Below are 17,961 nucleotides of genomic sequence, written 5' to 3'. Positions count from 1 at the left end.
AAGCTATACTGTTAAAAGGTTTGAATGCATCTGCTGTTCAAAAATCCATGCTACCGCTTGAAATTCTCTCCGGTACTTCAGGTTTATTTTATTCAAGTTTAAGAAAAACTTCTCGTCACAAACAAAACAGTAAAACATCAGGTAGATAAAGCTGCTTCTGCACACGTTGACTGAACGTCAAAGTGTGACCTATTTAGCTGTCAGACTTAGAAAAAAAACAACAAACAGATGTGAGTGAATCTATTCAACAATTACACTATTCATTAAAACTTTCCCACTTTCAGGTAGCGTTTCAGGTCACCTATGTTTTGTCTAAGTTTTATATGTCTTTATGTTAACATGTATCAGTTTCTCCATTATGTTGTTTCTTTACTTTCCCCGTCCGTTTGAAATTCTCCAGCAGGGGGCGACGTCCTTTTTGTCATATTGTTCCATGGCACAGTTGGTTTGCTGTCCAAAGTATCCAAAGTAAACATATGCCTGTGGACAACTTCTGCTGTCGGCTGAAGGAAGCCAAAGAGAGTCTTTAATGCTCTCACGTCCTCCAAAGCATCATGGGCCTTGTAGTTAATTCCCAGCAGCTCCCTGACAAGGTTCTCCTGGCCAAAGCTCTGCAGGCCACGGTCCCTCAGCAGCTCCCGAGCCAGCGGAAGGGTGTCCACGCAACCCAAAACTGAACCCTCGAACTGCGCTCTCAGGTCCAGCTCGTCGAGAGCCCGAGCCAGCAGGGGGCAGTCGAAGTGTCGGATGTTGTGGCCGACTACGAGGGGTCGACCGAGCATTTGAAGGAAAGCAATGAAGGAGACCACGACCTCTCTGAGGGAGTTGGTGAAGACGAGGCGACGATCTAGGTAGAGTCTCTGTCCGCGGACCTTAAAGCCCGTGACTCTGGCCGCTCCCCGCTCAATGCGACAGCGAGGGACAACGTACAGGTTGAGCGAGTGGCCGCCGCTTACTGCAGCCAGTTGGATGATCTCGCAGTGTTGACCTGGACATTAGAAACCATGCAGAGGTCAGGGCATGGCATCATTTGCTCTAGATTAGAAAGATGTAATTCCATTAACCAGAAAATTGCAGCAATTAAAATTACGGAAATACGTAATGGAAAAATGGTAACATCGAAAAGAATGAAGTTGTTTTTTTTGCCCATGTCAAAACAATAATGTCATATCGAAACTTTTTGCATCACACGAGTCACGTGATCAACAATCGGATGTTCGTACTGGCGAAAACGACTAAAACAACGGCTAACGGAAGTAGTAGGAGGATGATAATGTGTTTTGTGCTCTTACTGTGACAGTTCATACAAAGCCGTGCATAGTTCAAACATGTTGAATCCATAGATCTTCTGTAAAAATTGCAGACTACAGCACATACATAGTCGCTCCCAAGTCTAAGGGGCTTATCGCAACAAGGTCATACTTCATTAGCTATAAGGCGCCAATTATCCCAGGGACTGAGAAACCCTTCACCGTTGAAGGCCGGAAGTGCTTTGGCCTTCCCGTACGCCACAAAAATAAATGGACAGATAAGATAAATAAAATTAAATGAATTTAGATTAGGCACCCCCTTTGTTTTCTTTCCCTTACTTCCAACTAATTTGTGTTCGTAACGCTTTGCTCTCGTCTTTTTCTTTGCTTTATTTGTCATTTCCTTAGCTTTGCTAGCGACATTTCGACATTTGCTTTGTCTTCTTCAGGTTTTTGTTTTTCCATTAAAATTTAGTTCAAGGGTTAAAACACAAAATTTCAGAGATGTAAAGAGCTATTTAAAAGGAAGCTGAGCTTTTTAGGCCGCCAAGACGTGTCAGTTAATTCAAGCTACAAGGGAGGTTGTCTTCATGTTTTGTAAAACACTGCATATATATATATATACTTACTAAAAAGAAAAACTTATTTTTTAACACAGCCTTTTTAAAATATTATTTTTAACTGTCTTTATTTGAGCAAAGCTAAATGTAGATAATTCATAAAGTTAAGTTTCTTATTTGTGAGTACAAACTTGGTGAATAAATCTGATTCTGACAGCAGTAAAGTTAAAAATCAGACATCTGCTTCAATGTTTGGGGAGATTTATTCTTCCCAACACGTCCTGATCCCTCTTGAAAATGAGATCTAGATCTCAATGGGGTTTACCTGGTTAAATAAAGAAAAGAAAATAATAATAAAAAAAAAACATCCAAAAGGATTTACTTTGCAGGCGACTGAAAGAGTCACACAAATTCAAAGTTAGTTTTCATAATTCATAAAGCTATAAGGTGCTAATTATCCCGGAGAAGTGTCACTTTTTACAGAAATATTCTAATCTTTTTGGTCATTTTTAAACGATCAAAGAAGAGCCAGGAAGTCTGAGCTTAGTCTCTCAGTAACACTTACTTTGTGTGACGCTACCGCTACGGGTTGTGTGCTAACAACTTAATCTTTACCACTTAATCCATTATTATAATAAATCATCGCACCCAGGCCTGTAGTCTCCAGGTCGAAGAAAACTAAAGGATGTTGCTTGAAGTTTTCATCTTCGTCTGTTTCTGGTTGCATCACGCGGCGACCAAAGTAGAGACATTCATTACTAAATATAAACCTGACCGCTGCTCCGAGATTTAGCTGCTGAAAAATGGTTGAATTAAAGCCTTATTGTATTCGGGGAAAGCAGTAAAAACAGCGACAGGCTACATTTCCCCCGCCCATGTTTTGTTTTTTCTTTTAAATTTCGCACACGGAAACGGAAAGATTTTCAAAATAAAACCCTCGTTATTGAACTTCCGGCAGATTACAAATCTAAAGCTTTTTTACGTTTGTCTATTGCAGTAAAATACTTTGTATTTTTTTATTTCAAAGAAGTAAAATATGAATCAAAATAATAATGATAAAGTTTAAACATTTTCAGCATATATCAGTGTGACATATAATGTCAGTGTATCAACAGGAGGGCTGTAAATATCCATGTTAGCTTAAACTAGCCTAAAATGACAGGAGGCTGTAGTTGTCTTGCAACTAGGGCTGCTACCCGTCCCATAAAATACGGAATCGTGGGTTTTAAATGATGTTTCCCGTATTGAACCGATGCAGGAAACGATTTGTTCCCTATTTCTATACTTTAGTGACATTTTTGAAAGGTTTACGACAGGGGTCTCAAACTCCAGTCCCGAAGGGCCGCTGTCTTGCAGTTTTTAGATGTGGCACAGGTACAAAACAGTGGAATGAAATGGCTTACCACCTCCTTGTGTAGATCAGTTCTCCAGAGCCTTGCTACTGATGTAATTATTTTATTCAGGTGTGGTGCAGCAGAGGCACATCTAAAAGTTGCAGGACAGTGACCCTTGAGGACTGGAGTTTGAGACCCCTGGATTACGATTTATATAAGTTACTGCAAATTTTTAGGGTTGTCTGATGCGTTTCCACATTTAGTTTGTATAATTGAATGTAGTTGTCCAGGTTGCACATGCAGTGTTTTTTTAATTATAAATCGTTGTCAAAAGATGTCTTTAAACTTTAACCATTCAGATAGGAAGTTTGTTGCAATCCTAAGGAGAAACGTGATTCTTTTCCCCTCCGTTGTTAATTTTTCTCCCCAAAACGTTGCAGCCACTTGTGTTTAAAACAGGTGTTTGTCATAAATTCACAGAGCTTTCCACCCCTCTATTTCTCAGCTGGACTATTCAAAATACTGCGCAGTGTGCTATTGTTGCCACTACAGGACACTGTTTGCACAAATTAATAATCGTAAATCCTTCAATCACAGCACATTTTCTAAATTACGTGCCGTATTTATGCAAACATTTTTAGAGGATCAGTAAAAAAAAAAGTAATATATGACATTAATGCTGCTGATCATTTTAAAACATAGAGTATTACCCATGTATTTTCTAACATTTGATATGACTGATATCCAAAAAATATCTATTTGAATCTGCAGACCCATTTCGTCATCTAGACCGGACACTAGATGGATGGTTAATTCTCTTCAGCACGATGAAAAGCTTGACATGAAAATGGCAATTACATAACAAAAAGAGGAATTTTAACTGACGTTTGACTTTTGAGATCTGCTGTATGGGTATAATCTCTAACACACTTGTATTTAAAATCAAAAATTAAGTTTTGTTCAAGTCTTTTTTTAGAAGTACAATGCTGCCACCTAGACAAAACAACTGGAAAATGAGTTAACAGACGGCTGCCACAGAAAACCTCAAATCCGAAATAATAGTTTTCATGTCAACATTTAATCAAAAAGAAAATCCCAAAATCCATGATATATACAAAGTATGTAAGGCCCTACATATGTTTTTTTTTACACTAAGGTGCATAAGAGATATACGAAGAATATATATTTTCATTTTCTTTTACAAGACAACCAGAAGACAAATTTCTATGTAAAATTCCTGTATGATTTCTGATTTGGTGTAAGTAAGAGGTTATAGGAATGTACAGAAAGTTAAGATTTAATGGTTCATACAAATAAACTAAGTCATACTTCTCACAGAAACGACAAAGTGCACAGCTACAGGACTAAATAAATTAAACAGGTCTCATTCTTTTCTATTCTCTGATACCAAAAAATGTATTCAACCGTTATGTCATTTCATTGTGTATAAATATTTCCACTGATTTAGAGGTGCATGAGGACAAAAAAAGAAACTACATTTATCCTCACTGAGAACGGTTTTGTTCCTGTTGATATATCAACAGAAACAGGACTTTTTCCTTTAGTAAAAGTACTTTTCATCTACTTTAAAAGTACTTATAGCGACCTTGGACTTCTCGGGTCTCCACACGTTATACAACTCCTGCAGCATCTTGGCGTCTTCCTCTGCATTATGAGCATCGTAGGTCTTTCCCAGAAACTTCCCGACCAAAGACACCTGTGAATAGCCCTTAATGCGCGGGAAGAGTCTCTTGCTAAGCAAGAAGGTGTCCAGGAAGCCCGACACCACCTGCTGGAACTGAGGGTACAGGTCATACTTCTTCATCACTCTGGTGAGCACAGGCGCATCGAAACGCATCACACTGTGGGCCGCCAGCAATACGGGACGTTGGAAGGAGCGCAGGAAGTCAAGGAAGGAGGTCAGAAGGTCATCAATTGAGATGGTTTCCACGGGAGACCCGCGGCGAAACAGGCGGCCGGACTGTACTGTGAAGCCTGTGACCTGTTTGGCGCTATCGGTCATGCTTTGCTGAGGGACAGTGTATTTATTGAAGACTCTCTCCTCACAGACAGCGGCCAGTTGGATGATGTCACATTGTGAAGTATCTGAACGAAGACAAAAATAAAAGTAGGTTAAAGCAAACACTTGTACTCCTTGTTATCCCTAAATAAAATAGCAATGTTTTATCTTAGATGTGCTGGCCAGATGAGTCCACAGTGTATGGGGAAAACTTTATCATCTGAATACAAAAGAACAACACACTGTTCACAGTTTTCTTGGTAAAATAAAACAAATTCTACTTCACATTTCTGACTTGGTCATTCACATAGAAGCAATAAAATCATGGATTGCATGGATGACCAATCCTGTCAGAAATCAATATATAACTTCATAAATAAACTCCTGGCCCAATAAGTAGTTTAATTAATTAATTAATATACCAATTCAATCCAAGGCTTTATTCAAAGTTGATGAATAAATCACACAAATTTCAATTTCAATATTTATCTGTCCCTATTATGATACTATGTTTTAATGTTTCTATTTTTTTGTCACTGTGTGGCCCAGAGATGCAGCCTCCATGCTCCAGGACTGTTTTCAGTGCACAGACTGACTGGCAGGTCAGAGAGGCAGCTACCTATGAAGAGGAGGTGGACCTGGAGGAATACATCTCCCTCTGTTCTTGGCTTCATCTCCAAGTGTGCTGATGATGTCACCACCACCAGGACAGTAACCTGTTACCCAAACCAGAAACCCTGGCTGAATGCTGAGGTGAGAGCTCTGCTGAAAGCTAGGGAGGCTGCGTTCAAGACAGGCAGGGCATCAGCACTCCGAGAAGCGAGGAAAGAACTGGCTGCAGGCATTGTGGGGGTCAAAGCCGCATACGCCCAGAAAATTCAAGGCCACTTCACCACCAACGACCCCCGGTGCATGTGGAAGGGCATCAAGTGCATCGCTAACTGCAACAACAGGGCTGCACAATGTCAAAGGGCCCCCTCACTGCCAGATGCTCTTAAGTTCTACACCCGCCTGGAGGATCCCAACACCTCCCTCAGCACCAGAATAATACCACCACCTGGTGACAGGCGTCTCTGTGTAACCACAACAGATGTGAAGAAGTCCCTCCAGGAAATCAACCCCCGTAAGGCTGCAGGCCCCGACAACATCCCAGGCCAGGTACTGAGGGACTGTGTACATCAGTTGTCTGAGGTGTTGACGGACATCTTCACCACCTCACTGTCACTGTCATCTGTGCCCACCTGCTTAAAGACCGCCATTATCATCCCTGTCCCCAAGTGCTCCACAGTGACAGGCCTGAATGATTACTGACCTATAGCCTTAACATCAATAGTCATGAAGTGCTTTGAGAGGCTGGTCATGAATCACATCAAGGACTCCATCAATGTCACTGTGGACCCCCATCTTTACCCCTACAGGAAAAATTGCTCCACTGCTGATGCCATTTCATCGGTGATCCACACAGCCCTCACCCACCTGGAGAGCAAGAACTCTTACATCAGTCTGCTCTTTTTGGATTTCTCCTCAGCCTTCAAAACCATCGTCCCACAGACCCTGGTGCAGAAGCTCTCCTCTCTTGGACTGAGTTCCACACTGGGCCCAGGATTCTGGACTTCCTGAACAACAGACCTTAGACCGTCAGGATCCACAACGTCTCCTCCTCTGTCACCCTCAACACTGGCTCACCGCAGGGTTGTGTGCTGAGCCCCCTCCTCTTAACTCTGCTGACGTATGACTGCTCGGCAAGACACCCCAACTGTCATATAGTGAAGTTTGCCGACAACACAGCAGTAGTGGGACGCAACACAAACAGTGATGAGTCCATATACAGAGAAGAGGTGGAAAACCTGGTGCAGTGGTGCAGAGAAAATAAACTCTGCGTCAACGTGAAGAAGACCAAAGAGATGGTGGTGGATTTCAGAAAGGACAAGGATCCTCTTCAGCCCCTGTACATCGGAGGAGCAGCTGTGGAGGTGGTCTCCAGCAACTGGTACTGGGTGTGTCCAGTGACCTCACCTGGAGTACCAACACCTCCTGTCTGGTAAGGAAGGCCCACCAGCGTCTCTACTTTCTCAGGAAGCTGCGGAGAGCTGGACTTGGGAGCTCAGTACTGAGGAGCTTCTGTCGCTGTGTGGTGGAGAGCATTCTCTACACCTGCATCACCGTGTGGCACAGCAGCTGCACTGCTGCTGAGAGGACGGCTCTGAAGAGGGTGGTCAAGGCTGCACAGAGGACTGTGCGGAGCAGACTTCCCTCCACCTTGGACTTCTACACAGCACGATGCAGGAGGACGGCGCTCCTCATCATGAAGGACTCCACCCATCCTGCACACAGACTGTTCCAACCACTCCCCTCAGGCAGGAGGCTGAGGAACATCCAGAGCAAGACCATCAGGCTGAGGAATAGTTTCTTCCCTTCAGCTCTCAAGACTCCTGAACTTGGGCTGCAACAAATCATCCCATAGATTATATACACAGATACACATAACCATATATATCACTTAAATTACTTTAACTGATATATATATATATATATATATATATATATATATATATATATATATGTGTGTGTGTGTTTTTTTGTGTAGTAAATTTCTTAATCCTCAATTCATTTGTTAAACTATTTATTTGGTGGGCAGTTCATTTACCAAGTTATTTATGCACCTATGTCTAGTCATATTTATGGCCGGATTGGTCCTCCATATAAAATGTGGAACAACTACATATTCCATCAGTGACGGTGCGATTTCACACGCTATCAGTGAGTGATATCACACTCACTGATACTGTGTAAACAGCATTGATTTTTATTGCACTGTGGTTCTCAGGAGAAATTATGTGAAGATGCAAAAATAAATATTGATTCTAGACTCTATTTTTTAAATTTTATATATAGTTTCATTTTAACTCGAACAATAAGAAGCGCAAATCTCTGTCTGCCAAACCAAACTGAACACCGGCGGTTCCCGATGTGATCAGACAGGATGCCGTATAAGAGTTGTGGTCTGGTGTTGCACGACTGCTGTACTGATTCAGGTCATGTGACGAGGACCATGAGTGACAAAGGCAATGGGGAAGTGGCAAAGATGGACTCTGAGGAATGTCAAACAAATGCACCAAAACAAAGAGATGACCTTTTGCACTTCACTTTGATGCATATTTGACATTTTGTTGCCCTACAGTACTGGCGGGTAGTGACAGAATCAGGGTGAGGGATAGTATTACACTAGATGAGAGATTTGTCTGCTACTGAGAGTGGTCGTTGTGGTTTCCTTTGTGTTCCTTAATTAGCTGGGGAATATTCTGGAAAGGTGACATCTAAAATTTCATGTCCTGCCAAAATGTCGGGATGGTTTTGACACACAGCGTCATGTTCTTCTGCCAGAACACACAAAAGCAAAAACTGCTTCTGGTTTCAGCCTTGGTGTTGCTTAAGGGCTAAATTTCTCTCTCAGTGTGTGTCATTATGTCAAAAATAAAATATACACGTGAATCTGGTGACTCCAACTGAATTAGCGTGATTTATGACTAGTCTGTTTGAGGTGGAATATTGTAGATAAGCAGCCATTTTAGGACGCCCTTTAGACTTTGTATGTAAAACTGGTCACTTTGTTTATGTTTAGCATATGTTGTTCACTTCCCAAAGTACTTGTGTATGTGCAGTGTGAGTCACCACTATGTGGCATAAGGGTGAGTCACTGTATGAGGACAAAGTCTCTATCCTGTATTGAACAGGATATGTCTAAAGGAGGTTTTGGTTTGTGAACTGTCTGCGAAGATTTGCCTGGTCGCCATATAACTCCCAAGTTCACGAGACTCAAAGAACAAGTGATTATTCTTTGTCTAATGTGGATTATTTTCTCATTACTCAACCTTTATGTGCCAAACTGAGAGGATAAGTGGCATCTTTAATGATGTTCAGGTTACTTTTTGTAGAGTCATGTTGTCGCTCCACCCTGCTCTGACTAATAAACCAAATTTAATTTCTCCATTCCATTCCGAGTGGGAGGGAAACAGAAACGTAGATGTTCCCTGATCTTCACCTTATCAGAGATTCTACCTGACTGGCACAGCTCACGCTGGACTCATAAAGCGATCGGCATTTTTATACAATCTTGCTGGAACACAATAAAGAGGCCTCGGCCTTTTCCCACCTGAACTAGGAGCAAACATTTATACTTTGTCTTAAAGGAAAAGTGTTCTTAAGTGGCATGCAAGTTATAAATTCAGGAGAAATCAATGGAATGCAATCTCTCAAATAAGTGAATATCAAAGGAATAAGCAAGGAAAGGTTTTAAAAAGTCACGTCTTGAAACCGGAGAAATTACCTGTAATACCATATTATGGCATTGTAGTAAGACCAGAATGGAAATGAAAAGAAAAAAAAAAAATTTTTAATAATAAATTAGAAACTGGAACTAAAATCGTAGAGTGTATTCAAATATTTTTGCTTTAATCTATGTATGAAAATAATAATAATAAAATATATATATCGATATAGACCAATGACACAGGTCAGTGTCATGACTCTCAGAATTCACTAAGCAACAAAAATACTAATGGTAAAAACATATTTATACTCAATATACAGGAGATAAAAAAGAAAACAACATATTTAATATTGTCCGTTTTTATTCTCATTTGTACCAATGAGGAAACAACTTTGTATCAGTATACTTCAATTTAGTTAAATCCACATAAATCTAGTGTATGTTTTACATAAGCACATCATATTACTGCATGATACATTTTTCTTCAAAAAATTGTTTTACTATAATTTTCTTATTCACACCAAACCAAAAGCAAAAAAGCATATAATAGTGATATAAAAAAAATAACATATTAATTTGTACTGAAAAACTGATTTGTGATGAGTGTTGTAGGTATTTTAAACTATTACCTAATCCAGTGGCCTCCAGGTCAATGAAAACGATGATTTTGTCACCCATCTGGAATAAAATCAATTAAAGCGTCATTTAAAGAAACAGCTGCATTAAAAACAGATTGAAAAAAAGTGAAATCGGTTAACTTTATCAGATGAATCTCCAGTAATGAGAACATGAGGAAATAAATCTCACCTTCCAGGTATTTCTGGTTCTTCGTCAGCTGAGCAGTGGGAGTTGTGAAGCCGGCCGGAGCGAGGAGCTTCATTTATAGCAGCTCATTTGGAAACAAACCCGAGCTCCACTTTCATTTTAGTTGAAGAGAAACACAGTAAGTCTGCATCGTTTCTTTCTCCCCGCCTTCGTCATGGAAAAGTCCGTCAGTCACCAATTCTGACTCGGTTCCACCGGTCTGCTTACCTGTCACAACAGGTCGTAGATGCGGAACAACAAAACACAGCTGACTTTGTGTGAAACGGGAAGTTTCGATGCTCTTCGCTCACTTTCATTTCGGCTGCCGCCGGGAGCGTGTCCGGAGAATGAGTCCTTGTTTGAAGCACACGCGACGCAGATTTGGTAGATTAAACAACGAAAACTATAATGAAAAAATATTAAACTATAAATAAATTGTATGTTTCTATATTGGACGTCGTATTATTTTTTGGTAAATTTTATTGTAATTATTAAGCTGTTAGCTACTTTATATTGCTAACAAGTTCTAGTTAGTTGAATTTAAGAGTTCAGCTGAAGGTTTTTGGTTTAATCTGTTATTTCCATGTGGCGTCCGGCAGAGGGCGCCAAAGCTGACATGTTTAAATGGGTTGTATTCTGAAAAGCACATCTTAGCTGCGTCAGAGAAAATATTTACTTTGACATGCTTTGTGGCGTTAGAAGAGATCTAATTGCTTGTCTTCTATTTTTGAAGAATGACTTTTTTCGTTAATTTCAAACCACTTGTTTTAATTTTTCCAATATTGGAGAACAGACCAGATGACTTAAATTATATTTAATGTAGTTCAGTAAGTACATTCAAAAGTATGGATTTTTTAAATATTTTGATTGAATCCTGGCAAGTTTGTCTTATGAATGATTGATTTTTTAAAGAAAAACAAAAACAGACAGAACCAGGTGTGGCCTGTTTGCAAATAAGAATGTTTGCCATGTTTAATAACCATGGTTAGACCATCGAATGTGACGCTCCTTGTCATAATTACAGTGAACTTTTCAAAGAAGAAGATGTTCTCTGAGCAGGTCAAGACCTGCTCAGGTCAAGACCTGCTCAGAGAAGAAGTCATAAACCAAATACCTGGTCCACTCACCTGAAGAGAACTGCCAATCCAAGTCTCTTTCCTGCACAAAGCAATAGGCCAACACTGCTAAATAGAAGTCGAGAAATGAGAGCTTCTGGCTGGTTTGCAATTACATATTCTTCCCAAACAGTGATGGTGAAATCCAGAGCAGTACTGATGTCAATGACTGGTGGTGGAACGTCGCAGACATCACCACCAGAGGGGCCAGTCCTGAAGCCCTAACTGAGGACTCAGAGTGGCAGTCAGGGCCAAAGTTTCTATAACTTTCTGATGGTGAATGGCCAAAAAGATCTGCCCTAGACATTGCTGCACAAGCCCACGATAAAGTTGCAAAGATCCAGAAAAAGACAGTTGTAGTCATTCTTACCAGAAAACACTTGAAGGTAGCACAAGATCCAGCCCATGTAGAATCCAGAAGACCACCTGCTGGAGTAGCAGCCCAAAGCCTAGTCAACAAAATGCACTTCAGCAACCCGAGAAGGCTGGTTGGGACTGTGGTCTGGAACCTTTTGGCTGGAGGCTAAAACGTTCCTGAGTGGCAGGACCAAAGGCCAAGAAAAGTGGGAGGCAGTACCATCGTCGATGATTCTTTCAATCAGCGAAAGACGAGATGTGTTCAGAGAACTTTGTCTGACGGCGCAAGAGGGTGTGACCTTCCCTAGCACTACAACAGGCAGACTAGTTATCTAAAGAGACCAGACAAGTGGTCTTCTAATTTGTCTTCCAGAACTTAAAAGAAGGCTACAAAGCGGTTCCCCTCTTATCAGTCCAAGCCGGAGATCCACCCTCCTTTCCAGAAAAGCACACAGAAAGAGACATTACAGAGTGATGGGAACGCTTCTGTGGATGAGGAAGAAGGCATGGGTCATCAGAGGAAGAATTATTGCCCAAAAAGTTGACAAGTTTTTGGGCAATAAAAACTTGTCAACAACTTTTTGGGCAATTAATCAACCCTTAATCACCTTAAGGATTGAGGTTAAGGGTTAATCATGTCAAACTGGCAAATGCATCTTCTAGAGAAAGCTTCCTGCTTGCTTACCAGAAGTTCACTGCAATCTGAGGCCACCTCCCAAAAGTCTGGTCTGATCCTGGTATGGACTTTGTCAGAGCAAAACCTGTCCTAGTAGAGAGGTACCCTTACCTGAGAGAACAAAACAAAGAGTCTCTTGAAGAATATCGATGCCAGAGTTCAGAGCACAGAAGAGAACATCCAACACATCACGCCAAACACTCTGTTGCCTGGTCGTGCTACGCAGAGAGGGGACTTCAAAAGCATTGACTACACCACTTACCACTTCAAATGACCCCAATAAGTGCAAAGCATAGTCAACAACAACCTGACAGTCCTGGAGCCAGCTCACTGTCCAAACCTGTTTGTTTGCATTAAGTGGCAAATTGCTGAACTGAATGTTGCCGTTGGAGACAAAGTTTGGCTCTGTGACCAAAACGCACCGAGAGGGCAGTTCAAGCTCGTAAACATCATCAGCATGAATCCAGATTCAATGCTCTCTCCGGACATTTTTAGTTTTGGGTGGAAAAAATAAATGTATTGTTCAATCAGATTTTTCACCTGCATAACGTGTTACGCCTGTATCATCTGTTATACTTGTGCAACTGGTCAAACAAAAAAGAACAGTCAAATCTGAGGTCTGGTCCTGCTCCTGCTCCTGCTCCTTCAAGTGTAGACAACACACAGCCACTGAAATACTCGATAGAATATTTTTATTTTCTAAAAATATGCAGAAGACACACTTTCTGTACATACATAAAATCCCTGTGGTTTCTATGATTTGGTGTAAATAAGAGGTTTTTGGGAATGTATAGAAAATTAAGTTTTAATGGTTCGTACAAATAAACTGAGCCATACTTCTCACAGAAACAACAAAGTGCACAGCTACAGGACTAAATAAAATAATTGTCTGATTACTTGAAATATAGCCACCGTCTTACTTCATTATTTATAAATATTTCCATTGATTTAGAGGTGCATGATGACAAAAAAAGAAACCACATTTATCCTCACTTAGAACTTTTTTGTTTCTGTTGATACATCGGTTCGTTTTCAGGGTACATTATTAGACTTTTTCCTTTAGTAACAGTATTCTTAATTTACTTCAGAAGTACTTGCTAAGACCGTAAACTGGTCAGGTCTCCACACCTTATACAGCTCCTGCAGCATCTTGGCGTCCTCCTCTGCATTATGAGCATCGTAGGACCTTTGTAGAAAGATCTTGACTAAAGACACCTGAGAATAGCTCTGCATGCCCAAGAACAGTCTCTTGCTAAGCAATAAGGTGTCCAGGAAGCCCGACACCACCTGCTGGAACTGAGGGTACAGGTCATACTTCTTCATCACTCTGGTGAGCACAGGCGCATCGAAACGCTTCGCATTGTGGGCCGCCAGCAATACGGGGCGTTGGAAGGAGCGCAGAAAGTCGATGAAGGAGGTCAGAAGGTCATCGATTGGGATGGTTTCCACGGGAGACTCGTAGAGAACCAGGTGACCGGACTGTACTGTGAAGCCGTTGACCTCTGTGGCGCCCTCATCAATGTTTTGCTGAGGGACAGTGTATTTATTGAAGACTCTCTCCTCACAGACAGCGGCCAGTTGGATGATGTCACACTGTGAAGTATCTGAACGAAGACAAAAATAAAAGTAGGTTAAAATCCTCTAATGACGACAGCAAAAATGTTCCATTTTATTTAACGTTCCAGATCCTTTTAATGACATACAAATATGGGACAGAAACATGGATGATACCTTTAAAAAGACCGGACATTTACAGATTAATAGATTTACTGTAGAGAAGTTACAAAGAACAAAACTGGTTTTTAATCCAGTCCTGATGAGTCAAACTGAAAGTGTCATGGAGTCACTGAACAGCATCATGACATTAACACTGACATGTAAAATAATACTGAAGAAATAAATATATAAAATAAAACATAAATAAGTGGTAAGTCTCATATTACTGTTATGGTCTGTAAATTTTCTTCTTAGTATTAGATGTGGTCTCAACAAACCCATAGCACTTCAACAGTATTATCTCATCTCTTACCTGAAAACAGGGTCTGATTGTTCTTGCCATACAGTCCCCTGTATGAATTATTGCTCGAAAGGCCTTAACATACCAGTGTTTTCCTCTGCATTTACTTCAGTTCCTTATTATTCTAACATTTTATCCTTTGTGTATTTCCATTTAGTTTCCTTTGATTAGTGTTATCCTTTCTTGGTTTATTGTTATCTTACTCTTTAGTTTTTTTCCCTGTTATTAGCTTGCTCCTGTTTTTACTGACATCACCATCTTCACTCATCATGTGTTTCACCTGAATCAGGAAATATTTAATTGAATAAGTTGGTCTGAGAACTATTTATCAAGGTTTACCTGGTCACCGTCTGACCCCCAGGTTCACAAAACTCAAAGAACAAGCATTTATTCTTTCTCTAATTTGGATTGTTTTTTTTTTTTTTTCATCCTTACCTTTATGTGCCAAGCTGAGAGGATAAGTAGCATCTTTAATTATGTTCAGGTTACTCTTTGTAGAGACATGTTGCCGCTCCACCTTGCTCTGACTAATAAACCAAACTTAATTTCTCCATTCCTCTTTTTGGTGGAGACCGAGGTCTGAGTGGGAGTGAAATGTTCCCTGATCTTCACTTCACTGGAGCACAATAACGAGGCCTCAGCTTCTTCCCACCTGAGCTAAGAGGAAGCCTTTATACTTTGTCTTCAAATAAACAAATATTAAGGGATGCACCATAATAAATGAGTCGGTTAGCAAAGAAATGTTTTAAAATGACATCTTGAAACTCACTAAAATGATCCGTAATACCGTAATACAGGATCGCAGAACAAGTGTGAAAACCCAACAAGTAGTAATACTCTACAAAGACCAGACCTGAAAAAAAAGTCTAAATAATAAATTAAAAACTGCAACTAAATTTGTAGCGTTCATTCAGGTATTTTGTTTTAATCTATGGAGCAAAAATAATAAAAATATTTCTGCTAAAAACAGCATATGAAAACATGTGTCCATAAATGGCATTTTGTCTGTTTTTATTTTAACATATACCTGTTGGTATTTGTGCCAGCTTTTTAGTAATAAGCAAAAATCCAGTGTATAGTTCAAGTTCAACTGCTTACTAATATTATTTACAACTACTCTAGTTCCTTTAACTACTAGTACTAATATATTCCACTTGCAGCTCAGAAGCTGAATTAGACATCATTAGAAACATAATAACAGTTCAACAAAAGCAGAAATGGTATACTGTTTAAAATAAGCACATCACCATATTATACATTTTTCTTTAAAAAGTAGTTTGATATTTGTTTTTTATTCACACCAAACAAAAAAAAACACAAAAAAGAAACAATTTAAAAATAATAAAATAAAACAATTTATGAAAGCATATGAATTAGTACTAAAGATTCTGATTTATGATGAGTGTTGTGTACAAACTGGGTGTGTGGGTTAGATTACCTAATCCAGTGGTCTCCAGGTCAAAGAAAACGATGATTTTGTCAGCCATCTGGAATAAAATCAATCAAAACTTCATTTAAAGAAACAGCTATGATGAACAAAAATATAAACACCGCATGCCAAATATTGCTGCTATGTGGAGTTAACAACTGTAAATGAGCGTTTGCCGTTATTTTATTGTACAAAAGTAATATTTCTCTTGATTTGAGTATAATTTTTAATCCAACTTGCTGTCAGTCAGCATTACTCAGTGAGTTGTTTCTTTACTCAGTGCAGGGTGGGGCATGTCCAGTGGGTGATCAGACAAAATGAGCAACAACTGGACAATCCTTGAACTGGACAATAAAAGGCCTCAAAATGTCAAATTTTGTCACAAGCCATAAAGCCTCAGATGTCACAAGTTATGCGGGATCGTGCCATTAGCATGTTGGATGCATCTTTAATGATGTTCAAGTTACTCTTTGTAGAGAGCAGGAGCTGCATGGCTCCATGTCCATTATTGGACCACGAGCCGTTTAAGAATTCATTTCCAACAGACTGGCACTTCTGCAAATCGGTCACGAGGTCGTCACATCCGGCTCGTCCATCTGCGGGATCGGCCTCAGCTGATGACCAATAGCCATCAGCTGAGGCTATTGGTCTGCACAACAAACGCATCACATCTCAGACTGTCCGTAACCGCCAACGGGAAGCCAACTGGGTCAAAATCAAATTCCTCAACCTGACCCATGTCATGTTCAAAGGACTGTCAGTCCACTACAAATGGCCAAACCACGATGTTATCACTGCCGATATGAAGATCAGTAATTACTGAATATATATTTTTAGTTTCTCTATATATTGCCCAAACATTCATAAAACACTTATATATGACATGGGGCGTTTATATTTTTGTTCAGTGTACATTAAAAACAGGTTGAAAAAAATTTTAATAACTGAACTTTACCAGATGAACCTCCAGAAATGAAAACATTTGTAAATAAATCTCACGTTCGGTATGTCTGGTTCTTCGTCAGCTGAGCAGTGGGAGTTGTGAAGCCGGCCGGAGCGAGGAGCTTCGTATATAGAAGCTCATTTGGAAACAAATCCGAGCTGCACTTTCATTTTAGTTGAAGAGAAACACAGTAAGTCTGCATCGTTTCTTTCTCCCCGCCTTTGTCATACAATAGTCCGTTAATCACTCACCAATTCTGACTCGGTCCCAGCCGTCTGTCGCAACAGGTCGTAGATGCGGAACACCAAACACAGCTGACTTTGAGTGAAACGGGAAGTTTCGATGCTCTTCGCGGTCCGTGTTTGGAGCGCACGCGGCACGCGACATGCAGCTCGACGCAAATTCAGTAGATTAAACAACAAACTATAATAAAGAAATTAAAAAGAATTAAATGAATAAATTGTATGTTTCTATATGAGCTCACACTATAAAGTTTCATATCTGATGATATTTAACATGATTTTTTTCTTGGTAAATTTTTTTAGGTAATTTGTTCTAATTATTAAGCTTCAACAACTTTCGGTTAGCTACTTTATATTGCTAACAAGTTCTATTTAGTTGAATTTGAGAGTTCAGCTGAAGGTTTTCGGTTTAATGTTATTTCCATGTCTCGTCCAGCAGAGGGCGCCAAAGCTGCCATGTTTAAATGGGTTGTATTGTGAACAGCACATTTTAGCTGCGTCAGAGATATTTACTTTGACATGCTTTGTAGCGTTAGAAGAGATCCAATTGATTTTTTTGTTGTTTTTGTTGGTTAATAAACACTTAATGAGTTAATTACAAACAACGTATTAATTTATTTTTCTAAATATTAAATCAAATGATTGAAATGAATTTTTTTTTATTGGACCCTGACAGGTTTGTCCTTCAGATGATATTACATACAGCTCCACAGTGTCAAGAATGTGGCATTTAATGTGGTCTGAACCTGGAGGATGTGCTGGAGGGGCTAACAGTTTTAAAAATGTTGCCTCCTGGTTAATCTACACGCTCAAATTAATTTCTGTCTGATAAGGACACCATAAATAACTCAAAGTGTGTATGATAAGATGCGCTTGCAGGTATTAGTTAGAGGTCAATGAATAAGTGAGGATCAAGCTGGAAGACGCTGACGTTTGAATCAACG

The 17,961-nt window shown here is 39.9% G+C and overlaps 3 protein-coding genes and 1 long non-coding RNA gene across 6 annotated transcripts; 1 reads left to right on the top strand and 3 right to left on the bottom strand.

The window, feature by feature from the left end:
* Positions 1-63: 63 nt before the first annotated feature.
* LOC106924128 (protein PML-like) lies at positions 64-2,728 on the bottom strand. The gene is made up of 2 exons (XM_014997668.2): positions 2,459-2,728; positions 64-988 (listed from the first exon to the last, which is right to left on the bottom strand). Exons 1-2 carry the CDS (start codon positions 2,535-2,537, stop codon positions 357-359), a joined length of 711 nt encoding a protein of 236 aa, XP_014853154.1. The 5' UTR covers positions 2,538-2,728; the 3' UTR covers positions 64-356.
* Positions 2,729-4,203: 1,475 nt separating this feature from the next.
* LOC106924130 (uncharacterized) lies at positions 4,204-10,479 on the bottom strand. Its single transcript, XM_014997682.2, has 3 exons — positions 10,242-10,479; positions 10,064-10,112; positions 4,204-5,250 (listed from the first exon to the last, which is right to left on the bottom strand). Exons 2-3 carry the CDS (start codon positions 10,110-10,112, stop codon positions 4,706-4,708), a joined length of 594 nt encoding a protein of 197 aa, XP_014853168.1. The 5' UTR covers positions 10,242-10,479; the 3' UTR covers positions 4,204-4,705.
* LOC148159330 (uncharacterized) lies at positions 10,285-11,682 on the top strand. The gene is made up of 2 exons (XR_015763086.1): positions 10,285-10,377; positions 10,479-11,682. It is a non-coding gene; the product is annotated as an uncharacterized LOC148159330 (long non-coding RNA).
* Positions 11,683-13,061: 1,379 nt separating this feature from the next.
* On the bottom strand, positions 13,062-17,189 carry LOC106924131 (uncharacterized). 3 transcript variants are annotated; one of them, XM_088006525.1, is made up of 4 exons: positions 17,027-17,189; positions 16,832-16,938; positions 15,842-15,890; positions 13,062-13,990 (listed from the first exon to the last, which is right to left on the bottom strand). In XM_088006525.1, the coding sequence occupies exons 3-4, from the start codon at positions 15,888-15,890 to the stop codon at positions 13,461-13,463; spliced, it is 579 nt and encodes a 192-aa protein (XP_087862651.1). In that variant the 5' UTR covers positions 16,832-16,938; positions 17,027-17,189; the 3' UTR covers positions 13,062-13,460. The 3 variants fall into 3 exon arrangements, with proteins under 3 accessions (XP_087862651.1, XP_087862650.1, XP_014853169.1); XM_088006524.1 differs by having other exon boundaries at positions 16,832-16,933; XM_014997683.2 differs by lacking the exon at positions 16,832-16,938 and having other exon boundaries at positions 17,027-17,178.
* Positions 17,190-17,961: the final 772 nt, after the last annotated feature.

Source organism: Poecilia mexicana, unplaced genomic scaffold (genome assembly GCF_051168715.1).
Source record: "Poecilia mexicana isolate PSO_F unplaced genomic scaffold, ASM5116871v1 scaffold_6, whole genome shotgun sequence".
Classification (NCBI taxonomy): Eukaryota; Metazoa; Chordata; class Actinopteri; order Cyprinodontiformes; family Poeciliidae; genus Poecilia; species Poecilia mexicana.
This window is presented reverse-complemented; position numbering and strand designations above follow the sequence as displayed.

What these genes read in the sequence shown, in the direction of transcription:
- LOC106924128 (XM_014997668.2), bottom strand. Translation starts at nt 2,537, where the DNA reads ATGCAACCAGAAACAGACGAAGATGAAAACTTCAAGCAACATCCTTTA. An exon ending in CCTGGAGACTACAGGCCTGG is followed by an intron (nt 989 to 2,458) that starts GTGCGATGATTT and finishes TCTAATGTCCAG; the next exon opens with GTCAACACTGCGAGATCATC.
- LOC106924130 (XM_014997682.2), bottom strand. Translation starts at nt 10,112, where the DNA reads ATGGGTGACAAAATCATCGTTTTCATTGACCTGGAGGCCACTGGATTA. An exon ending in CCTGGAGGCCACTGGATTAG is followed by an intron (nt 5,251 to 10,063) that starts GTAATAGTTTAA and finishes GTCTTCGTTCAG; the next exon opens with ATACTTCACAATGTGACATC.
- LOC106924131 (XM_088006525.1), bottom strand. Translation starts at nt 15,890, where the DNA reads ATGGCTGACAAAATCATCGTTTTCTTTGACCTGGAGACCACTGGATTA. An exon ending in CCTGGAGACCACTGGATTAG is followed by an intron (nt 13,991 to 15,841) that starts GTAATCTAACCC and finishes GTCTTCGTTCAG; the next exon opens with ATACTTCACAGTGTGACATC.